This window comes from Papio anubis, unplaced genomic scaffold (genome assembly GCF_008728515.1).
Source record: "Papio anubis isolate 15944 unplaced genomic scaffold, Panubis1.0 scaffold191, whole genome shotgun sequence".
Lineage (NCBI taxonomy): Eukaryota > Metazoa > Chordata > Mammalia > Primates > Cercopithecidae > Papio > Papio anubis.
The window spans coordinates 32490-55345 of record NW_022161922.1 but is presented as its reverse complement, the minus strand read 5'-3'; the positions used below and the strand labels follow the sequence as shown (position 1 = coordinate 55345).

At 38.8% G+C, this 22856-nt stretch overlaps 1 protein-coding gene and 1 pseudogene across 1 annotated transcript in view; both read right to left on the bottom strand.

Moving 5' to 3' along the window:
• Positions 1–22856, bottom strand: part of LOC101022100 (retinal dehydrogenase 2) — a 59390-nt gene that overhangs the window by 17750 nt on the left and 18784 nt on the right. The window contains exons 5-6 of the mRNA XM_031661566.1: positions 21941–22069; positions 21700–21813 (exon numbers count right to left, since the gene is read on the bottom strand). Of these exons, the coding sequence (XP_031517426.1) occupies positions 21700–21813; positions 21941–22069 (243 nt within the window). The remainder of the gene's footprint in view (positions 1–21699; positions 21814–21940; positions 22070–22856) is intronic.
• On the bottom strand, positions 9462–11193 carry LOC103885847 (annotated as a pseudogene).

Genomic DNA, 22856 nt, shown 5'->3' with positions numbered 1-22856 from the left:
TGCTCTCTTGCCAAGGCTGAACTGTAGTAGTATGATTATGGCTCACTGCATCCTTGAAATTCTGAGTTCAAGCAATCCTCCCAACTCAGCCTGAGTAGCTGGGACCACAGGCACTTGCCATCATGCCTGGCTAATTAAAAAATTTTTTTTTGGTACAGACAGGGTCTCACTATGTTAACCAGGCTGGTCTCAAACTCTTGGCCTCAAGAGGTCCTCCTGCCTAGACCTTGAAAGCACTGGGATTACAGGCGTGGGCCACCAGGACCCAGACAAACTTTAAATAATGTGTTAAGTCAATAAGCCAGAATATAAAAATTGCTTGAGAGCAGTGGTGTGATCACGGCTCACTGCATCCTTGGACTCCTGGGCTCAAGCAATCCTGCCTTTCAGCCTCTCGAATAGCTGGGACTACAGGTGCACACTACCAAGCCCGGCTACTTTCTTTTATTCATTTTTAGTTTTGCAAAGACCAGGGCTTGCCATCTTGCCCAGGATGGTCTTGAACTCCTGGGCTCACACAATCTTCTGGTCTTGATCTCCCAAAGTGCTAGAATTATGGGCGTGAGCCATCGTGTCCAGCTAATGTTATTGTTGATTGAACACCTATTCTGTTTACTTGTTTTCACAAACATTATTTTATTTAATCTTCATGACAATCCTGGGAGGCAGGAATTATTATCCTACTTTATAATTGGAAAAAAGACTCACAGAGATCAAGAAATGACTTGCAAACAGGCACCCACTGAGTGGCAGAGCCAGGACTGGTCTCAGAATGTGCACACCAAGCCTCAGGTTCTTTTCCCTCCTCTTTTCCAGACCTCCTCCTGGGGATTGGGTCCCCTTTGCTGTGAGTAGCATTTTGACAGTTAAACGCATCACCTACCACTAACATGTTCTAGGATCAACTGCCCTGTACATTTAGCCATCCTTTTTTACATAATACTTTCCCATTTCTATTTTAGATAAGCTTTAAAAATCACGGTTTTGATTGTCTTGGTCTGCTCTGATAGGAAAAAGCATGGAGTAGTCAAGAGTACTCTATGTCCCATTAACTAGATGAGCTAAAGGGATCAACACCTTAGGACCTGTCCAAACTCAGCCTGAGTACTGAGGAGAAAGCTAACTGCAGAATCTTTGACTTAGAGAATAAATCATGGAATCTCATCCAGCAGGCAGAGACTATACCAGACTTTTTCTTATTCTCCTGTCTTCAAGTTTTGATTTAAGAATTTTTTAAAAAGAGAAGTTTTATGCTAATAGTTTTAAACCTACAAAACCAAACATTTTTTCAGATGAAAGCGGTTTTTTCAATACCTTCATGACATTCAATCAAACCCGTATTTTTTAAATAAAATAGCGAATGATTCACAAATGGACTCAAATAACCTTAGAAAAAAGCTTATTAGCTATTTATAGCTATAACTGTAGCAAGCCACTTCCCCCAACCTACAATGAGGGGTGAAGCTAACTAGGAGGGAGCTGAGCTGATTCATGACTCAAGCAGTAGAGATGGTGCTTGTATCATGCAGCATGACATTTATCTCACTTAGGAAATGAAAGGAGAACCCCAGCTGCGTAAATTAGAATGAGTGATAATACAGCTGTTAGCTACAAACATTTGTTTGGCACGAATCAATCTGGACTCTCCTGTAGTTTGCTTTGATGGTCTCTCTACTATCTTGTTGACTAATGATGAGATCATTGTTTGTTAACCTCACTGAGTAAAGAAAACACTATCCCAAGCAAAATGCATACTGTTTCCCGCACTTTATTGAGGTTGTTTATTGACTTGTGTTTATAAGAGCTCTTCTATATTTATTAAATATTTACATGCATTGCTTATGTATTTAGCTGTATAAGGAGAAATTAATCCCATCTTTAATCTGAGTAAAGTTGTTGGCTTTCTATAGGACTTTTGCGTTAGTAAAGTGGAAAGCAGCCACCTCAAATAAGATTCTTGTTGTTAACTGTTCCAGATACTTTGTAATGTACCAATAGGTCCCATCTCCCTAAGATGATCACAGCAGAAGCCATGTTCAAATCCATAAATTTAAGGGACATGTTCACTCTGGAAGAATCTATATAACTTCTCAAGTATCCTGCAAAGTTAGAAAAGAATAAATGGATAAAGTAAATAACTACAGCTGAAAAGGGGTTTGGGGATTATGTGATCATTTGATTTGCCTGTGAAAATTCTCCATCCACAACTAATATGGAAATTACAAGTTGGCTTTTATATTCTAGAACAATGCTGTTCTCCCTTAAGTCCTCTAGTGTCTGCCAATAGTGCCATTCCAGAGAAGAAACTGATAACCTAGAAGTCACAGGATTAGTTCCCCTCCAAATGAATGTAAGCCTCTCTAGAGAGAGAGAAGAATCAAATGTAGATTGTCAGAAAATTTAGCTGAAACTTGCTCTATTCACACTGCAATAGGCTACTTAATATTTTAAGTATTCCTAAAAGCAAAACAATTCAAAGAGCCACCTTCCACCATATCCTCTTTCCCAAATTCTCCCTTCTCTCTCTCAGTTTCCTATTGAATATCTCAGTATTGGAAGATTGCATATGTAGTTGTTAATGTTTTATTTGTGAAGATAAAAATTTCCTGTTGCTATAAAGCTACAATAGTCAAAATAATGTGGTACTTGTGATGTAACAGTTACACAGATTACTGAAACAGAACAGAGTATAGAAATAGACCCACATAGGGCCAGGTGCAGTGGCTCATGCCTGTAATCCCAGCACTGTGGGAGGCCACAGCGGGCGGATCACGAGGTCAGGAGATCGAGACCATCCTGGCTAACATGGTGGAACCCCGTCTCTACTAAAAATACAAAAAATTAGCCGGGGGAGGTGGCGGGTGCCTGTAGTCCCAGCTACTCAGGAGGCTGAGGCAGGAGAATGGCGTGAACCCGGGAGGCGGAGCTTGTAGCGAGCTGAAATCGCACCACTGCACTACAGCCTCGGTGACAGAGCGAGACTCCGTCTCAAAAAAAAAAAAAAAAAAAAAAAAGAAATAAGACCCATATAAATATGGAAAACTTATGCTTGCAGTTCAATCGATCCAGGGCAGTCTTTTCAAGAAATGGTGCAGGAACTATTGTCATTACCTATCCATCTGTCTAGCACTTGGATCCTTACCTCTTAACATACTCAAAAGTTAAAGTAGATCATAGGCCCAAATGTAAAACATAAAACTATAAAATTTCTAGAAAAAAGCATACGAGACAGTCTTTGTGATCTTACGTTAGGCAAAGATTTCTTAGACACAGTACCAAAAGCCTGATCCATAAAAAAATATTAATAAACTGGACATCATCAAAATTAAAAACTTCTCTTTAAGAGACACTGACTGGGAGAAAATATTTGCAAAGCACAAAGGACTTTTATCCAGAATATACAAACAATGTTCATACTTCAACAATACGAAAAACAAACAACCCTCCTCTCCAAAATGTGCACAGATTTAAAGATACTTCACCAGAGAAGATACACTGTGGCAAATACGCAAATTAAAGGAGAGTCAATGGTAGAGAATTGGAAATTAAAACCACATTGAGACAACATTATATACCTATCTGAATGGCTGAAATGTAAAAGACTAACCACATCAAATGTTGGTGAGGAGGTGAAGGAATTCAAAGTCTTACACGTTGCTGGGAGGAATGTAAGATGGTACAACCAATATGGAAAACAGTTTGGCAGTTTCCTGCCCTATCACACAATCCAGCCATTCCATTCCTAGGTATTTACCTAAGAGAAAAGGACATACATGTCCATACAAATATTTGCACATGAATGTTCATAGAAGCTTTTATTTGTAGTAGTCCCAAAACTGAAAGCAATCCAAATGTTCATCAATGGCTGAATGGATATTAAACCTGATACAGTTTGAATATCCCTTATCAAAATGTGTGGAACAAGAAGCATTTTGAATTTGGGATATTTTTTCAGATTTTGGAATATCTGCATTATACTTACCAGTTGAGCATCCCTGATCTGGAAATCGAACATCCAAAATGCTTCAATGAGCATTTCCTTTGAGCATGATGTTGTTGCTCAAAACCTTTCAGGTTTTGGAGCATTCCAGATTTCAGATTTTTTGAATTCAGAATGCTTAAACTGTATACCCATAAATGGAATACTACTTGGCAATAAAAAGGAATGAACTGATACAACAACATAGATCTCAATAACTGTGCTGAGTAAAAATGGCCAAAAGAGTATATACTATATGTTGCCATTTATATAAAATTCTAGAAAATGCAAATAATGTATAGTGCCAGAAAGGCTGGGAATGTGGGGGTGGGGGTGGAGAGAGAGAGATTACAAAGGGGCACTAGGAAACGTGAGGGTGAGGGACATATTCACCGTGAACTCTACTGATGGTTTCACAGGTAGATGGATACACATGCCAAGACATATCAAACTTTATGTGAAATCTGTATATCAATTACACCTCAATAAAGCTGTTAATAAAGGTACATTAAGCAAAAATGGTAATTCATTACAGAAATTATGCCATATATCTCTTTGTTGTCCTTTGCGGACTACTGGCAGGAAAATTACATTCAATCTACCTGATGACTTAACACATGATACAATGGTTATAATCAAAGTAAAATTCATTAGAAATAAATTTATTATATTTTGAAATAATTAGAGTCCAACAGGCGAAAAAAGTGAATTAAAAAAACTCCCAAGGAAAAGGTGGTGAAAAATAGATCAGTGGCCAATAAAATGGCCTGGAGTGAAAAGGAGGCAATATTTGAGATTACAAATCCAAGGAATAAAGCATCATAGTCACTATAAAGTTGATCAGTTCTTATTTATATGCATAGAAGTTAGAAAAAAAAATATTGAGCTAAGGCCTCCCTGGCTAGATAAGGGAAAAAAGTTCATTTCAGGCAGAAGAAATGGCATGTGTCAAGTCACAGAACTGTGAAAGGCATGTCTCATTTGGGGTTTCGCAAAAAGTTTAGTAAGGCAAGTATACAATGGGCAGGTGTAGGAAATGAAGGTGATGAGAAAGGCAGGGGTCAGGTCATGAATCAATCTGTTACCCTAAGAAGTTTGGATTTGGGTATATGATGGATACGCAGGTAGAGATGTCCACACTACAGTTAGAAGTGTAGTGCTCAAAAGAGAGGTTGTTAATTTAAAGCAAGCTATTTTAGGGAAATCTCTTGACGTAGAGTGTTGATTCACCCATTTCATTACTTCCATACTGGTAAACAAATAACTGAATCAATTAGCTTGGAAATGGTGGTTACTTTCCATGTTTAGAAACCAACACTTATAATAGTTATAACTGAAATTACCATGGGCCTTCCCTAAGGAATATCACTTTAAGCAGGTAAGAGCCAAATCACCAAAAATTGCTTAAGAAGAAAATCTCATCAGCCAAGTATGGAAGACAAAATTTCCTATGAATTCCTCAGCTAATTCCCCAGGCTCCCCTGAACAACTTATGCAGGGGAACATAATGGTCCTGGGGGCACTGGAGGTGTTTAGCTGTGCTAAACCTACAAAATCAGGGACTAGGACTGGAGCACAGAAGAGGAGAAGGAATAGAGAAAAACTCAGGTGATTTTACCGACAATCAGCCCTATTTGCTGTATGCTAGGTGAGCCTCGATGGCTTCATTGGTAAAACATGGAGTGACTTAAGGGCATCTTTATACACACAATGCTTGGTACACAATGGGAAAATAAAAATGCTTATGGAATGAAAGAGAAATCTCAGTTCTAAGATTCTCAAAGTCATCTCTCTTTTACAGCTAGACAGTTTGTTAGTGGCTCTGTGGGTTCAAGGGCTGCTCCACTATAAGAAGAACACAGGAGTGAGGGGAAACTGTAACTACAAATAGATTAAAGTGGCAGCGGAGTAGCAATGGTATTACTTGTTTAAGCAGTGTGGCTTATAGATATGTCTTTTTACTTTACAGCTGCACTGTATGAGCCAGAGCTTCTTTCTGAGAAATAGAATCAAAGTAGAATTTTCTTCAAATGCCCATATGTACACGTCTTCAGTCAGATGTTTACTATATTGCCAGTTCTGTATTGTTTTATAGTATGTGTGAGCTTTTAGAAATGTCTGCAAACTTCTAATACTGGCAGTTTTTTGTTTCTTGGTTAATTTATGGTTACAGGGAATACACTGGACCATGTCCTTGCTTTGCTAAGCTGACTGTGAATTCATTTTTTTTTGCTTAAGGTGGATTCCATCAATTATCTCTCTCCTGATCAACTATAGACATAGTAAACAATATGAGTGGTATCTTTCAGTTTACACAACTGCTTTATTCTAGCACAGGTTAACAAACTCAGAACTGTGGTTTTTTTCTCAAATGGGCCTGGAAACATCTTCTGGAGTATGACCCAACTATTCAAATTATGTGTAAACTAGTGATTCTTAAATGTCAATGAATGTAAGAATCACTGGGTAAACTTAGTAATAATGGGAATACCTATTTCCAAAATTCTAACTTAAGAAAATCTTGAGTGGAGTCCAGAAGTCTGTTTTAATAAGCACCTCCAACCTCACCACTGCAGGTGAGGTGGTCTTTACACAACTACTGAAAAACAAAGGAAACTACGTAACATTTTTCTGCAAAGAAATTTCTCCCTACACCAGAATTCCATTCTGGCAAACTCAGTTTGAAGGAGTAGCCACCACTCTAGGACACAACAAGAAATCATACGTGAGTTCCTTAATAGGTACCAGGCATCTTCTTCCAGCACTGTATTCTTTTTTAAAATTATACTTTAAATTCTAGGATACATGTGCAGAACGTGCAGGTTTTTTACATAGGTATACATGTGCCATGGTAGTTTGCTGTACCCATGAACCTGTCACATCTACATTAGGTATTTCTCCTAATGTTATCCCTCCCCTAGCCCCTCAACCTCAGACAGGCCCCAGTGTCTGATGTTCCCCTTCCTGTGTCCATGTGTTCTCATTGTTCAACTCCCACTTATGAGTGAAAACGTATGGTGTTTGGTTTTCTGTTCCTGTGTCAGTTTGCTGAGAACGATCGTTTCCAGCTTCAGCTTCATCCAGGTCCCTGCAAAGGACAGGAACTCATCCTTTTTTATGGCTGCATGGCATTCCTTGGTGTATATGTGCCACATTTCTTTATCCAATCTATCACTGATGGGCATCTGGGTTGGTTCCAAGTCTTTGCTATTGTGAATAGTGCTGTAATAAACATACGAGTCCATGTATCTTTACAGTTTAATGCCTTATAATCCTTTGGGTATATACCCAGTAATGCGATTGCTGGGTCAAATGGTATTTCTAGTTCTAGATCCTTGAGAAATCGCCACACTGTCTTCCACAGTGGTTGAACTAATTTACACTCCCATCAACAGTGTAAAAGCATTCTTATTTCTCCAAATCCTCTCCAGCATCTGTTGTTTCCTGACTTTTTAATGACTGCCATTCTAACTGGCATGAGATGGTATCTCATTGTGGTTTTAATTTGCATTTCTCTAGTGACTAGTGATGGTGAGCATTTTTCATATGTTTGTTGGCTACATAAATGTCTTCTTTTGAGAAGTGTCTGTTCATATCCTCTGCCCACTTTGTGATGGGTTTTTTTTTCTTGTAAACTTGTTTAAATTGCTTGTAGATTCTGGATATCAGGCCTTTGTCAGATGGATAGATTGCACAAAATGTTCTCACATTCTGTAGGTTGCCTGTTCACTCTGATGATAGTTTCTTTTGCTGTGCACAAGCTCTTTAGTTTAATTAGATCCCATTTGTCAATTTTGGCTTTTGTTGCCATTGCTTTTGGTCTTTTAGTCATTCAGTGTTTGCCCATGCTTGTGTCCTGAATCGTATTGCCTAGGTTTTCTTCTAGGATTTTTATGGTTTTAGATCTTACGTTTAAGACTTTAATCCATCTTGAGTCAATTTCTGTATAAGGTGTAATGAACGGGTCCAGTTACTGTTTTCTGGATATGGCTAGCCAGTTTTCCTAACACCATTTATTAAATAGGGAATCCTTTCCCCATTTCTTGTTTTTGTCAGGTTTGTCAAAGAACAGATGGTTGTAGATGTGTGATGGTATTTCTGAGGTCTCTATTCTGTTCTATTGGTCCATGTCTCTCTGTTGGTACCAGTACCATGCCGTTTTTGTTACTGTAACCTTGCAGAAAAGTTTGAAGTTTGAAGTCAGGTAGCATGATGCCTCCAGCTTTGTTCTTTTTTCTTAGGATTGTCTTGGTTATATGGGGTCTTTTTTGGTTCCTTATGAAATTTAAAGTAGTTTGTGCTAATTCTGTGAAGAAAGTCAATGGTAGCTTGATAGGGATAGCACTGAATTTATAAACTACTTTGGGCAGTATGGCCATTTTTGTGATATTGATTCTTCCTAACCATGAGCATGGAATGTTTTTCCATTTATTGTGTCCTCTCTTATTTCATTGAACAGTGGTTTGTAGTTCTTGAAGAGGTCCTTCGCATCCCTTGTAAGTTTTACTCCTATTTTATTCTCTTTGTAGCCATTGTGAATGGGAGTTCACTCATGAGTTGGCTGTCTAGTGTTGGTGTATAGGAATGCTTGTGATTTTTGCAGATTGATTTTGTTTCCTACGACTTTGCTGAAGTTGTTTATCAGCTTAAGGAGATTTTGGGATGAGATGATGGGGTTTTCTAAATACACAATCATGTCATCTGCAAACAGAGACAATTTGACTTCCTCTCTATCTGAACACCCTTTATTTCCTTCTCTCGCCTGACTGCCCTGGCTAGAACTTCCAATACTACGCTGAATAGGAGTGGTGAGGGAGCACATCCTTGTGCTGGTTTTCAAAGGGAATGCTTCCAGTTTCTGCCCATTCAGTATATTGGCTGTGGGTGTGTCATAAATAGCTCTTATTATTTTGAGATATATTCCATCGATACCTAGTTTATTGAGAGTTTTCAGCATGAAGAGGTATACAATTTTATTGAAGGCTTTTTCTGTATCTGCTGAGATAATCATGTGGTTTTTGTCACTGGTTCTGTTTGGCTTTGTTTGCATCCCAGGTATGAAGCCGACTTGATTGTGGTGGGTAAGATTTTTTTTTTTTTCCTTACAGACAGAGGTTTTATTGTGTTTGGTCCACAGTCGTATTTTACATTATCTCATGGAGCAGGGCCCCTGGGTGGGGGTCCCTGTGCAGTACTTGGTGGGGCACGTGGCCAAGGGAGATGGAGCAATATAGCTGGCAAGGCCCAGAAGGGGAGAAGGGCTGGGGCGAACTAAGGGGCCGGGCACAATGGCTCACGCCTGTAGTCTCAGCACTTAGGGAAGCCAAGGCGGGTGGATTACCTGAGGCCAGGAATTCGAGACCAGCCTGGCCAACATGGTGAAACCTCATCTCTACTAAAAATACGAAAGTAGCTGAGCATGGTGGCGTATGCCTGTAATCCCAGCTACTTGGGAGGCTGAGGCGGGAGAATCCCTTGAGCTCAGGAGGTGGAGGTGCAGTGAGCCAAGATGACGCCACTGCACTCCAGCCTGGGCCACAACAACTAAAAATAAAACCTACTGAGGCCACAGTGGGGCGGGGATTTGGGATTAGCCACAACAACTCAGCATTCCACTTCCTTGTACGGAACTCAGTTTCCCCACTGGGCCCTGAGGCAGGTCTGAGGTCTGTTGGTCTGAGGGTCCTAGGGAAACTCAGCATCATAGCCAGGCCCCCTTTCCCAGGGGACTCATTTCCCAGCACCCTCCCCACTGTCCTCACCCCATTCCTTGGGGGAAAAAATGTATTTTTCTTTTGTTAATACTTCCTGAAACTTTTGTGGGTAGAGAAACCATAAACTGATCAGCTGACAAAAGTGGGAAGAGGCGAGGCAACCGGAAACCTTCGGGGACTAGTTCCCTCCAAGCCCATGGCTCTTCTCCCCAGCACAGCTCTGCTGACAGCCTGGACGTGCCAGCAGGGACCCTCACCCTACACATATTGGGATATGGCCTTGACCCCTTCCCCCACAGCCTGGTGGCTCAGTCCTGTGAAGGACCAAGGCAAGGGGGGAAAAAGCCCTGCTGCCTGATTCCATCTTGCCACTCAGAGACCCTTGGTTGACTGGCAGCACTGAACAGGTTAAGAAAGAAAAAAAGATGAAAACATAGAAAAACCCAAAAAACCCAGACAGGGGGACAATGGGGGGAGAGAGTGCTGGCAACCTCAGTAGTGTAGCTGGACTCCTCCTGGTAGTAAGGGCAGTCGCCAGCACCCAAGGGAGCCCTGTTGGCCACTGTGCCTTGCCGGCAGTACTTGGGGTCATATATATGCTGGCCCAGGCCAAAGACCTGGCTACTCTGGTTGGCACCCTGGGTGTAGCCCATCTGCAGGGACTTGGTGGAATTATCACTTGGCAGTTCCCAGCTTGGTATCATAGATGTGCCATAGCATCCCATGAGCCGTCATGCTCACCTGGCTGGCACACTTATTTGTATCCATCTGGAGGCTAATGGTCGAGGGGTCCGTGGGGGGGCAGAATGTGGTTCTTGGGGTCATAGAGATGCCTCCTTATGCCATACACGGTCAGGCTGACTGGTTGGCCCATTTGTTGGTGCCCAGCTGCAGCCTGATGATGCACTGACCGGCCTTCATGGTGGCGTCATTGAAGTTCTGCTTCTGCTTCTCTGAGTACTTGACGCCAATGTCCACCCCGCTCCGCGGCCCCTTAGTCTTGGCCTTCCCTGCTAGAGCAAAAAGAGACACCTGCACGTGCCTCATGTTCCCACTCTCAAACAGGCTGTTGGCCTTGAACAGGTCCACGGGGTTCATGCCATAGTTGACCATGGCCTTGATGAAGTTGGAGAGGTTTTCTAGATGGTGCCAATTCTGCATGGAGTGATTTACCTTGGGGACTGAGTCTGCCTGCAGCTTGTTCATGTGTGTATAAGATAATCCCATCCTTCAGGCTCTTCTGGGAGTCGGGGTCGATGGAGAGGTCCGGTGAGTCCCTTGATCCAGCTTCAGAGCTCTGCCTCCTTCTGAGGGTCATATTTGGACAGGAGCCAGTTCTTTACCTTGGCTGACAGCCCATACAAGAGGCCCTTGTTGAACTGTGTGTAACTCATGGCTGGGGGGCTGTGGGATGGGGTTGCACGGGACAGGGGTGGATAAGCTTTTTGATGTGCTGCTGGATGGTTCATCAGGGATATTGGCCTGAAATTTTCTTTTTGTTGTGTCTCTGCCAGGTTTTGGTATCAGGATGATGCTGGCCTCATAAAATGAGTTAGGGAGGAGTCCCTCTTTTTCTGTTGTTTGGAATAGTTCCAGAAGGAATGGTACCAGCTCCTCTTTGTACCTCTGGTAGAATTCGGCTGTGAATCCATCTGGTCCTGGGCTTTTTTGGTTGGCAGGCTATTAATTACTGCCTCAATTTCAGAACTTGTTATTGGTCTATTTGTGAAGTCAACTTCTTCCTGGTTTAGTCTTACAGTATTCTCTGATAGTAGTTTGTATTTCTGTGGGATCTGTGGTAATATCCCCTTTATCATTTCTTATTGTGTCTTTTTGATTCTTCTTTTTTCTTCTTTATTAGTCTGGCTAGTGGTCTATCTTGTTAATCTTTTCAAAAAATCAGCTCCTCTGTTCCTGTACTGTATTCTAAATCCAGTACATTATGTTACCAAAAAAGAAAAAGGATTCATCGTCAGTTTATCCAAGCAAGCACCCAGGCAGTCTTCCAAGAAGTGAAATAGAAGAGCAAACATACACAAAAAAACACTTATTGGTAGCCAAAATTATTTGTAAAATATTTACAAAAGCTACAAAATAAACAAAAGGAGAGTAAAGTTGCCAGAGGACAGCAGAATGTAGTTACTGCTACATATAATAATAAATATATGCAAATGGAAGTTTGCATATAATAATATAAATATTATATGCAAATGGAAGTTTCAGATTCAACTAATATTTACTGAGTTCTTACAATATGCCAAGCAGTATGCTTGAAACTTTCAAATACATTATTTTAATCTTCAAATGAGCCTGTAGGGAGTGATTCATAGGCCTTATTAATGGAAGAAGACATGAAAGAAAAGACTAAATAATTCACCAAAACTCACACCACAGGAAAGCTGGGATTTGATCCACGATTGGTGGATCAAATCCAGTGCCTCATCTATTATACCACACTTCCCCAAGCATTAATTGTCCCGTAAACTTCATTTTAAAAATAAATATAAAACAATGACAGTTAATATTTGCTGACACTTTACTAAGAATTAGATCCTGTGCTAAACACACTAGATATATTAGCTTTTCTTAGTCCATTCAGTTTACCTATAATGTCCCAGACTGGATACGTAATAGAGAAAGGAAATTATAGTTCCAGAGGCTGGGAAGTCCACGTTTGAGATACACACATGAGGTGAAGGACTTCTTGTGGTGTCATCCCATGGTGAAAGATGGAAGAGCAAGAGGGCACAAGACTGAATGTGTAACCGCAAGCCCTTTTATAATGGCATCAATCTATTAATGTGGGTTAACAGATTAGTATCCATCTAAACACCTCTCACTAGTGACCCTCTCTCAACACTATTGTATTGTAGATTAAATAACCTACACACACTTTCCAGGGAACACGTTCAAATCATCTTTCATCCTCACAATCCATGAGGTAGGTACAATCATCTCTAATCTACAGCTGGGATATCTGAGGTCTGGAGAGAATAACAACATGTACTGTGAATGAATCCATTCAAGTATAATAGATGTTTAAATTGTCTAGTTTTCTGATATGACTCTTACATATTTCATCTTGATTCCTTTAGCATGATTTGAAGACTGTGTTCAGAACTTCTTATTGAAAAAGTGATGATTTCCTTTAGTTGGTTTACAGAGAGGGAAAGTATAGAGTTGTGATATACTATTCTGTCAAACTTTCATTTTAGGAAAGCACTGAGGAGTACTTTATTTTCTTTTAAGAGAGTAAAGGATGAAGAGAAATTAACTCAGGCTGAACTTCATTAAAGCTGTAAAAATCCTAAAGTAATGTTAAATTGTATGGGTTGGTCTTTGTTGATCATTAGCTTAATCAGATTGATCATTTACTGTTCAGCTTGGGATTATCTTTGCTTATGACAAGCAATCTGCATAGTTTTGTATATGGACATTAACTTGCCCTGAATGTGGTTAAGAATATAATCTGAAGTGTACAAAGACGATTCATGGGAAATCACTGTTGAAGAAAACCTATTATTTTCTCCAGCTTTTACAGACTTTTGCACCACCTGACTACTACCTACTCCCACCAGAGCACTGAAGCTCCATGTTTAGCAGTCACTGAGCATGTGGTGTTCAGTGTTGGCTCAACTACCAAGAGTTAAGGACCCTAACTACCCTTCTCAACATGTCCCATCTGGTATGATTTAGGTTCTTAGGGCTGTGTTGTTTTTATTTCCCCATCTCTATAAGGTTTTTCACATCCTATTATTAAAGAGACTTCTAAGGATAGACACTGAATTCACATAAAATCTGCAGCTCTGGTGTTTAAATGCCTGTTAAAACTACAACTGCAGGAAAGACACACACACACACACACACACAAAAAAAAAAAAACCAAACTGCATTTGCTATTGAAAGGAAGCAGTGAAACCTAATATCCCATCCTACCTTCCAGCAAAATATGTATTGAGCTTTTACAAAGTACTGGTTCTTTAATATCTGGCATAGGAAATGATTTTGAGAATAAATGATACCAGTATTTGTTGATTATCTGCCAATATCAAACAACACATTACTCACAAGGGTCCTCACAGCTAGCATTCCTTTTCTCGAAGTTCTTTTTGTATTTTGGTTCCCATACAACTACAATTCCCTTTTTTCCAAAGAGATTAGTGGTAAGAGAAAAGGAAGACAGTCTTAAGTTCTTCTTCCCGGTTGTGAATATTAACAACTGTGGAATTAAGATGGAGAATTATCTTTTATCTTAAAATAACTTTTATCTTTGAATAAAGTAGCTTTTCATTCAAATGTAAATATCTTCAACTAATGCCTTTCTCCTAGATACAGATACTTTTGAAAATTATATTAAATGACAGAACTTCAGTTCTATCCTTGATCTTAGCATCTTGAAAATCGTAACATTTTTAGGTAATGATGCAGAGAATTCTCATCTTCTTCCATGCTCCCATAACACACCACACTATAATAGTTACATATTCACAGATTATTGCCTGGGCTAGACTGAGTCACACAAAACAACACCTTTGCCTCTCCAAGATCTAGCACAGTGCTAGACACATAAGTGCTCAATAAATGTTTGTGGAATTGACTTGAAACAACCTAAGTTTAAAACTTTCAAGTCCTATATCAGACAGTGTGAAACGGAAACCTTATATTGTAACAAATGATATTTAAAGAAGCTAACCATGCAATTTTGAAGTGAATTTTAGGAAAAAAAAAAAAAAGAAAAAAAAGAAAAATGGAGTTGCAGTGTGTCTGTGACCTTTCTTTTTTGACCATTCATTCAACAAAGCATGTTGCACTGAGGAATTATCCTTCTTAAGTACCCCCATTAATATGTCACTCTGAATTTTAATGGCTCCCTCCTCCTATGGGAGGGTGTACAGTCCCTTAGCCTGAGAGGCAGTGTACCACTGTAATATGGAATGTGTGACTCTCAGCCCTACAACTTACTAGCATGTAACCCTGGGCAGGTAATTTAACCCCTCTTAGCCACACTTTGCACTTTGGTGTAGGGTTGTTGTAATAATGGATTCAAAGTATTTAGCAGGTACTTAACACAAAGTAAGTGCTAAATCAATGTTGGCTATTAATATCCAAAATGCAAAGCCTTTAATACTTTGTAAAATTGATTTTTCACAGCTTGAGATGTAACTTGTATACCATAAAATCCACTTTTTTGATGTGTACAGGTCAGTGGATTTTAGTATATTAAGAGTTATGTATCCATCACAACCATTACTTCTATCTGAGGACATAAATACCCCAAAAGATACTTCATATTCCATTAGCAGTCACTTTCCATTCTCCCAGTCCTTTGCAACTACTAATCAACTGTCTGTTTATAGATTTGCCTATGCAGGACATTTCACATAGTCACATGACATAGCCTTTGGTAACTGGATTCTTTCATTTAGTATAGTGCTTTCAAGGTTCATTCAGGCTGTAGCATGTATAAATACCTCATTCCTTTTTATGGGCGAATAATATTCCACTGTATGGATAGACCACTTTTTGTTAATCAGCTTATTTGATGGACATTTGAGTTGTTTCCACTTTTTGGCAATTAGGAATGATGCTGCTGTGAACATTTTTCTACATATTTCTTCTGTGATGATCACTTGTTTTTTGTCCTTTATTCCATTACTATGGCATATTTACTTTGATTTTTTTACATATATAAAACCAACCTTGCATTCCTGGAATAAATCCCACTTGGTCGTGGTATATAATCATTTTTATATATTGCTGGATTTCGTTTGCTAGTATTTTGCTTAGGATTTTTGCATCTATACTCATAACATGTTGGTATATAGTTTTCTTGTGATATCTTCTACATATTGGCTACAATTTTTTGACCCAGAATTCTTTCCAATGCCTTGATTTGTACCGTATTATTTTCCAGTTCATCTGACTCCCAACATTTCTCCTCAGTCCCTTCCCAATCCCCATGCTGTCCCACTAAGACTTTGTGTTCCCCTCTTCTAGTTGTTGACTAACACTGCCCCTTCTTCCCAATTCACTCTACTTATCCATATCCTACAGACCCACCAAATCCCTCTGTCTTGAAACCTTGAGAGACCATCCAACCCCTAGAGATCTCTCCCTTCTTGAGATGCTGATGTCATATTACAAACTAACAATTGCTTACTGCTTAAAAATTCCCAAACTCATACTGCATTTCATTCTCACGACCCTGAGAAACAGGTATGTATGCTATTATTAAACCGATTTTGTACAAAACCAAGTGGCTGGTCCATAACTGTATAGCTATGAAGTGAAAAACAGTAAACCCTATGCTTACAGTGGCATTTTAAAGAAGGGAAGGGTTCTACTGATACCTCACCTTCTAGCTCTGAGATAAAGTTTTTATTTACCAAATTCAGTCTTTCCTCATTCATGTAGCAACCAATATTTACAATGTATGTTTACCATACATAAGATACTATTGGAGGTACTGAGAAGGCCTAAGGGATAGACTCCAAAGAGAATGTGCTCCCCACAAATCTTCATATATGACCAGAAACTGCCATCTTCTGAAAGTAAGACTTATGAAATCAAGACTAAACTGATAAGCAAATCAGCTTACTCAAAGATGAAAAAGGAGTTACTTATGAAAGTGATTCTTAAATATTCAATTATTAATTAAATCTAGGGCTTTTTCAAATCCAGTATGTCCTTATGGTTGTACTCCTAACACTTTGGTTTGACCAACTGAAGTAAATAAAATAGTAACCTCATTAACTGTAAAGGCGATCTGCAGAAAACCTAAAGAAAACCAAAGAACAGTATCAAAATTAATCAAAAGGTGCCAGAGAGACTTCTGCTTCTAATTGTAATGGAGCAGCCAACACTGGACTTGTCTTACCATTATAAACAACTGGAAAAGTATATGAACTTGTTTTATTCAACCACTGGACATCAGGCAGTATGGGACTACGAATCTAGAGAAAAGGAAAACAAAGGAAATCCTTTTTTGCCAAAACTTTCTAGATTGCAATAGGAGATAAGGAGACCAATGCAGAATATGATGGTCTCACTGAGTTCTGACCAGACAGATAAGAAAGATCTTGTGGAACACTGGGAACATTCAATGGAAACCTCAGCAGGACTTCCACTTATTAATAAGAATAAACTAGTCTTAACAAAGCTTAAAATTAAGTTCCAAAAGAGACAAGCTGAACCTCAAGTAACTTAACTACCTGTTAGAAAAAAAAAAGCTTGGCATTCTTTAAAGAAAAACAACAAAATCTGTATGTTCAAAAAGCTTGGCATTCTTTAAAGAAAAACAACAAAAACAGGAAAAACGCCAGTCAAAAGAAATAAATCCAGAAATGACAGAGAAGTTAAAATAGACAAGGATTTCATTATTATTAGATGGAGTCTCACTCCAGTCGCCCAGGCTGGAGTGCAGTGGTGTGATCTCGGCTCACTGCAACCTGCCTCCTATCCTGCCTCAGCCTCCCGAGTAACTGAGACTACAGGTGTGCACCACCATGCCTGGCTAGAGCTGAGGTTTCAGTATGTTGGCCGGGCTGGTCTCGGACTCCTGACCTAAGGTGATCCACCTGCCTCGGCCTCCCAGAGTACTAGGATTACAGGTGTGGGCCACCAAGCCCGGCCACAGACAAGGATTATAAAACAGATATGTCTACATAAATTTAAAAAGGAATGAGGGGGTGTAGTGAGGAAGAAAGTATCTTCTATTTTAAAAATCATGGAATTTCTAGAACTTAAAAATGAAATCTCTGAAGCAGATTAAGCATTACAGAAGAATATATCAACTCCAAAGATGACAATGAAAGTTACCTAGCCGGAAGCACAAAGGAATAAAAGAGTCCCAGTGACCTTTGAGATAATGACAAATGATCTAACGTATCTGTAAATGGAAGGGGAAAGTAGAAAGCAAAAAAAAGATTTGAAGAAATAATAGTCAAAATGTTTCCCAATTTGACGAGAACTATAAACGCACAGATGCAGAAATTTTAACGAACCAACAAAATACACAAAAGCACATCACAATCAAATTGCTGAAAACTGACAAAAAGAAACTCAAAACCAGTCTGGGGGAAAAGAAACATTACTTACAGTAAAATAAAGATAAGAATGATTGCTGTATCTCATCAGAAACAGTAAAGTCAGAAACATGCTAGAATGTTATCTTTAAAGTCTTGAAAGTAAAATAAAACAAAACACAAACTGTCACATTAGAATTTTATATCCAGAAAAAAGTTATTAAAAAGTGAAGACAAAATTTTAGACAAAAGCTGAGAGAAATCATCACTAGTAGACCTGCACTACAAGATATGCTAAAGACAACACTTCTCCTCATTTTAATATAGACATGTAATGTCATGCCAATCAAAATTCCAATGAAAGTTTTTTCAGAGTAACATAAGGTGCTTAGAAAATTAATTTGAAATGTCTTCTAAAAGAATAAATGGGCTTTGAAAAACCAAATAAGAAGGTATCTTGCCTACATTATGGTAACAACCATCTTATAAAACCTAGTAATTCAGGCAGTCTAGTAGTAGTGAAAGAACAGACAAAATTATGAGCTCTAAAACAGAAATTTCCTGTATAGTTTGGTGCAAAAGTCATTGCAGTTTTTGCCATTACTTTTTTTTTGTTTGTTTGTTTGTTTTTTGAGACGGAGTCTCACTGTGTCTCCCAGGCTAGAGTGCAGTGGCGCGATCTCGGCTCACTGCAAGCTCCGCCCCCCGGGTTCACGCCATTCTCCCGCCTCAGCCTCCCAAGTAGCTGGGACTAAAGGCGCCCGCTACCGCGCCCGGCTAGTTTTTTGTATTTTTTAGTAGAGACGGGGTTTCACCATGTTAGCCAGGATAGTCTCGATCTCCTGACCTTGTGATCCACCCGCCTCGGCCTCCCAAAGTGCTGGGATTACAGGCTTGAGCCACCGCGCCCGGCCTGTTTTTGCCATTACTTTTAATCAAATTACGTTTACGCCAACATGTATATATGGAAATATATCACATATAGAAATGTATCATGTAATGTTACGTTATATTCAGATGTGTTACAAAGGGGTAGACTGTTTAATAAATTGTTTTGAAGTAACTGAACATTCATTTATAAACAACCCTCACATTTCATTATACATGAAAATAAATCCAACCAGATTAAAGATTTAAACAAGAACAAAACCATAAAAGTACTGAGAGAAAATATTTAGGGCCATTTGTATAATCTTAAAGATTTGTAAATAAAAATGACAGCATAATATATCAAACGAGATAACACCTTGTCATGTCAGTACCTACATTTCCTGTCATTCAAAAATGACAGGAAATCCAGAAGCTGTCAGAGAAAGACTAAAGGAGAGGACTACATGTAAATTTAAAATCTACACATGGCAAACAACTGTTTATAAAAAATTAAAAAGCAAAGAATAAAGAATATTTTCAAATTCTACAATAAACAAAAGATTAACATACCTAACATAAAAAGACCTCTTATAAATGAAACCATTACTCTAAGGCCTTCTTGGTAAGCAAGTTATAAATATGTTTTTATTTTGCAATTCCACTTCTAGAACCATATCCAACTGAGTGTCTAATATGTACATTTATACACGTGTGTGTATACATACATACATACGTGTATACAGTTAAAGATTTATAAATACATATACACACACACAAGTAAGATTTTTCTTGGGTCTCCAATGGTTTTTATTTCAGTAGTCTGTTTAATAGGAAAAATAAGTGGAAAAAACACCCTCAAGAGTACATTAATACAGGATTAAAAATACAGGATTAAATTATGATACACTGATGTAAGAGTATTCTATGCAGCTATTAAAAGTAAATGGCAGAGATGTAGGTACTGACACGGCAAGGTGTTATCTCTTGTTTGATATATTATGCTGTCATTTTTATTTACAAAAATTACACAATAGGCCAGGCACCGTGGCTCATGCCTGTAATCCTAGCACTTTCGGAGACCATCACCTGAGGTCAGGAGTTCGAGACCAGCTTGGCCAACATGACAAAACCCCGTCTCTACTAAAAATACAAAAATTAGCCAGGCATGGCGGTGGGTGCCTATAATCCCAGCTACTTGGGAGGCTGAGGCAGTAGAATCGCTTGAACATGGTGGGCGGAGGTTGCAGTGAGCCGAGATTGTGCCACTTCACTCCAGACTGGGCAAAAGAGTGAAACTCCGTCTCAAAAAAAAAAAAAAAATTACACAATAGAAGCCTCTTGACTGACTCAATCAGGACCATTGGTTGGCCAGCAGAAAAAGGTTAAAGCAGTAAAAGATACTTTAAATATTTCATTTTGGTTTCAAAAATACATATATTCATTCTCCAGTCTTTTGATATAGAACCAATAACTTTTCTTTAATTATGGGTCCAACTGTCTCTTCTGATTAAATCACACCCCTAAATTATTATTTATGATTTCTGGTTTCAATTTCTTTAAAGTGAAATAGGGACTTAAAAACATTTGCAAAGCAATTCCAGGTGCCCATTCTATTTTTCCCAAGTATTTTACAGTTGTCTTGCTTACTCCTAACTGATTGCGTCTTTAGTTTTTCTTAGTATCTAGCCTTTAGTAAATATTTTCAAAGCCTTAAACTGTTTGATTCAAATATTTCATTAAACTGCAAAATTACAGTAACAAGTACAACTAGAATAAAATGTTTAGAAACAAACAAGGTTAACTCTTGACAAACACAAAACTCAGTAATCTGTGAATTGATATTCAACTTTATTAATAAATCTTTTATTAAATTTACTACTGTGAGTCAGTTTAACCAAGTATAATTAACTCTGTATCAACTGATATAACGTTTCTAGATCTGTGCTGCCCAATATGGTAGCACACATGGCAATGGAGAACTTGAAATGTGGCTAGTCTGAAGAGATATGCTGTACGTGTAAAACACATACATTTCCAAGAAAGAACATGAAAAAGAGAATGAAAAATATTGTGTTAATAGCTTATAGTGATTATATGTTGAAATATTTTGAAAGTACTGGATTAAAGTTATTCCAATTAATTTCACTTATTTTTTAATGTGGCTACTAGCCTATTTTAAATGACAAATGTTGCTCTCATTCTACTAGACAGCACCGCTCTAGACCTGCAGACATCCTTTGTTCAATGATGATGTCATCTGTGAGGTTCTACTTGAAACAATGAATAAGACTTTATCATATGTTACCTGAACCAAAGACATTTGAGTAACATTTATAAATCTTCCTAAGCTGACTTGTGACTCTGTAACAGGGATCTGTAAACTATGGTCCATGGGTCAAATTTAATCCTGCTGTTTTGGTATGGCCTACAAGCTAAAAGCAGTTTTTGCACGTTTAATAAAAAGATTACTATTTTGTAATCCATAAAAAATATGTAAAAATTCCAATTTCCATGTCTATAAATACACTTTAATTGGCACATAGCCACACTCAGTATTATCTATGACTATTTGGTGATACTATGGTATAGCTGAGTAGTTGTAGCAGAGACCACATTGCCTACAAAATCTACATTTACTTTCTGGCCCTATACAGGAAAAAATGTGCTGAACCCTGCTCTATATCATCTCTTATGGTTCATGGGGCATAGAGATTCCAATTGTACTTACAGGATCTGTCCAAACAATGAGAAGGGAAAGCTTGTGTCTCCATTCTTATCCTTACCAGAGCCTAGTTTAGACTTCCAGCTTCTTAACTTGCTTCTGCCACTGCTGTTCTTGACTCAACAAAGTGGCTGGAACCCCAGATTCTGGGATAGTTCTTAAACAGACGATATCACAAAAATGCTCAAGAGATCTGTGGGGTCAAATGGTCCCTGTGTGCCTTTGCTTTCACTTCCACCAGTGTTCTATGACACCGATGTTATCCTCTGTGGGCTTCGGTACTCACTGCCCTTTTGGTGTCTAGCCTATGGGTACTAATTTTATTGTTTTTGTAACCCCTCAACTCATGCGCAAGACTGTTCTTTAATCCCTGGTTTTTCAGATACCTACCTCAGTAGACCCTGTGAACGCAATCTTGTCTATGCCAATGTGAGAAGCTATTGCTGCCCCAGCTGTTGGCCCGTATCCTGGCAAAATATTGACGACCCCAGGAGGAAAGCCAGCCTAAGGAAACAGAACAGGAGGAAATGTGGCTGATGAAAGCTGATGCATTCATGTTAAATGAGATATGCTCTAGTAGGCTCCAGCTGTAAGGGGAGTCAGAAGCACTCCTGAAGTCCGTTTCTCTTACCTCCTTGATGAGGGCTCCCATGTAGAGTGCACTGAGTGGTGTTTGCTCTGCTGGCTTAATAACTACTGTATTGCCACAGCACAAGGCTGGAGCAATTTTCCAGGCAAACATCAGCAGGGGGAAGTTCCACTGAAAAGGAAAAAACTCAAAGTTGATAGATGGAAAAATATTCCTCCACTACTTTGTTTTCAAGCTGTGACTTCTCATACTTCTCAAACTAGTCCTCAACATAAATCTTGACCACTACAAAGTATAGATGTTTGGATTTTCAATTACTTCATTAAGAATAGAATAGCACTGACCTTGGAAATCTCTCCTTCTCTCTCTGACCAACCAATTAGTGTATTTCAACTACCCACCAAAAGAAATCCCACGGTGAAAAGGGAGTCACTGTTGTATTTTTAAATTAGGCTTTGGTTCCAATAAGTTCTCGTGTATGAAAACTTTTTCCTGCATCTCAGATTTTTACATCAGAATTTTCACACTGGTATGAAAAGTTCTTCAACATGGAAGAACTAGAAAAGAAAATTCTAACTATGAGTTATAGTTAAGTCACTGTGTATTTCAAGGTAGCACTTTTTCTTTAGATACACACATTGTCACGAACATACATGATTACAAAAAATAAAGTGCATATACTTATGAGTATGCAAAAATTTTCATTTGTCTGTTTTCCACTGTAAAAGAAGCTATTGGAGACTACAGTACATTTACATGAGTAGATGAGGCTGGGGTCTAAAATGTTTTAAACTGATTTTAAAAGGATATTAAGCTTGTATTGTCACAAGATCAGGCATGAACCTCAGTACTATCAGGTGTCATTGATAATTTCATTAAGAAAGAAAACAGAAATCCACATCCCCTGGCTTCAGCCCTTGACCACAATGTGTTTCTGCCTGAAGCATCTCAGCTGCCA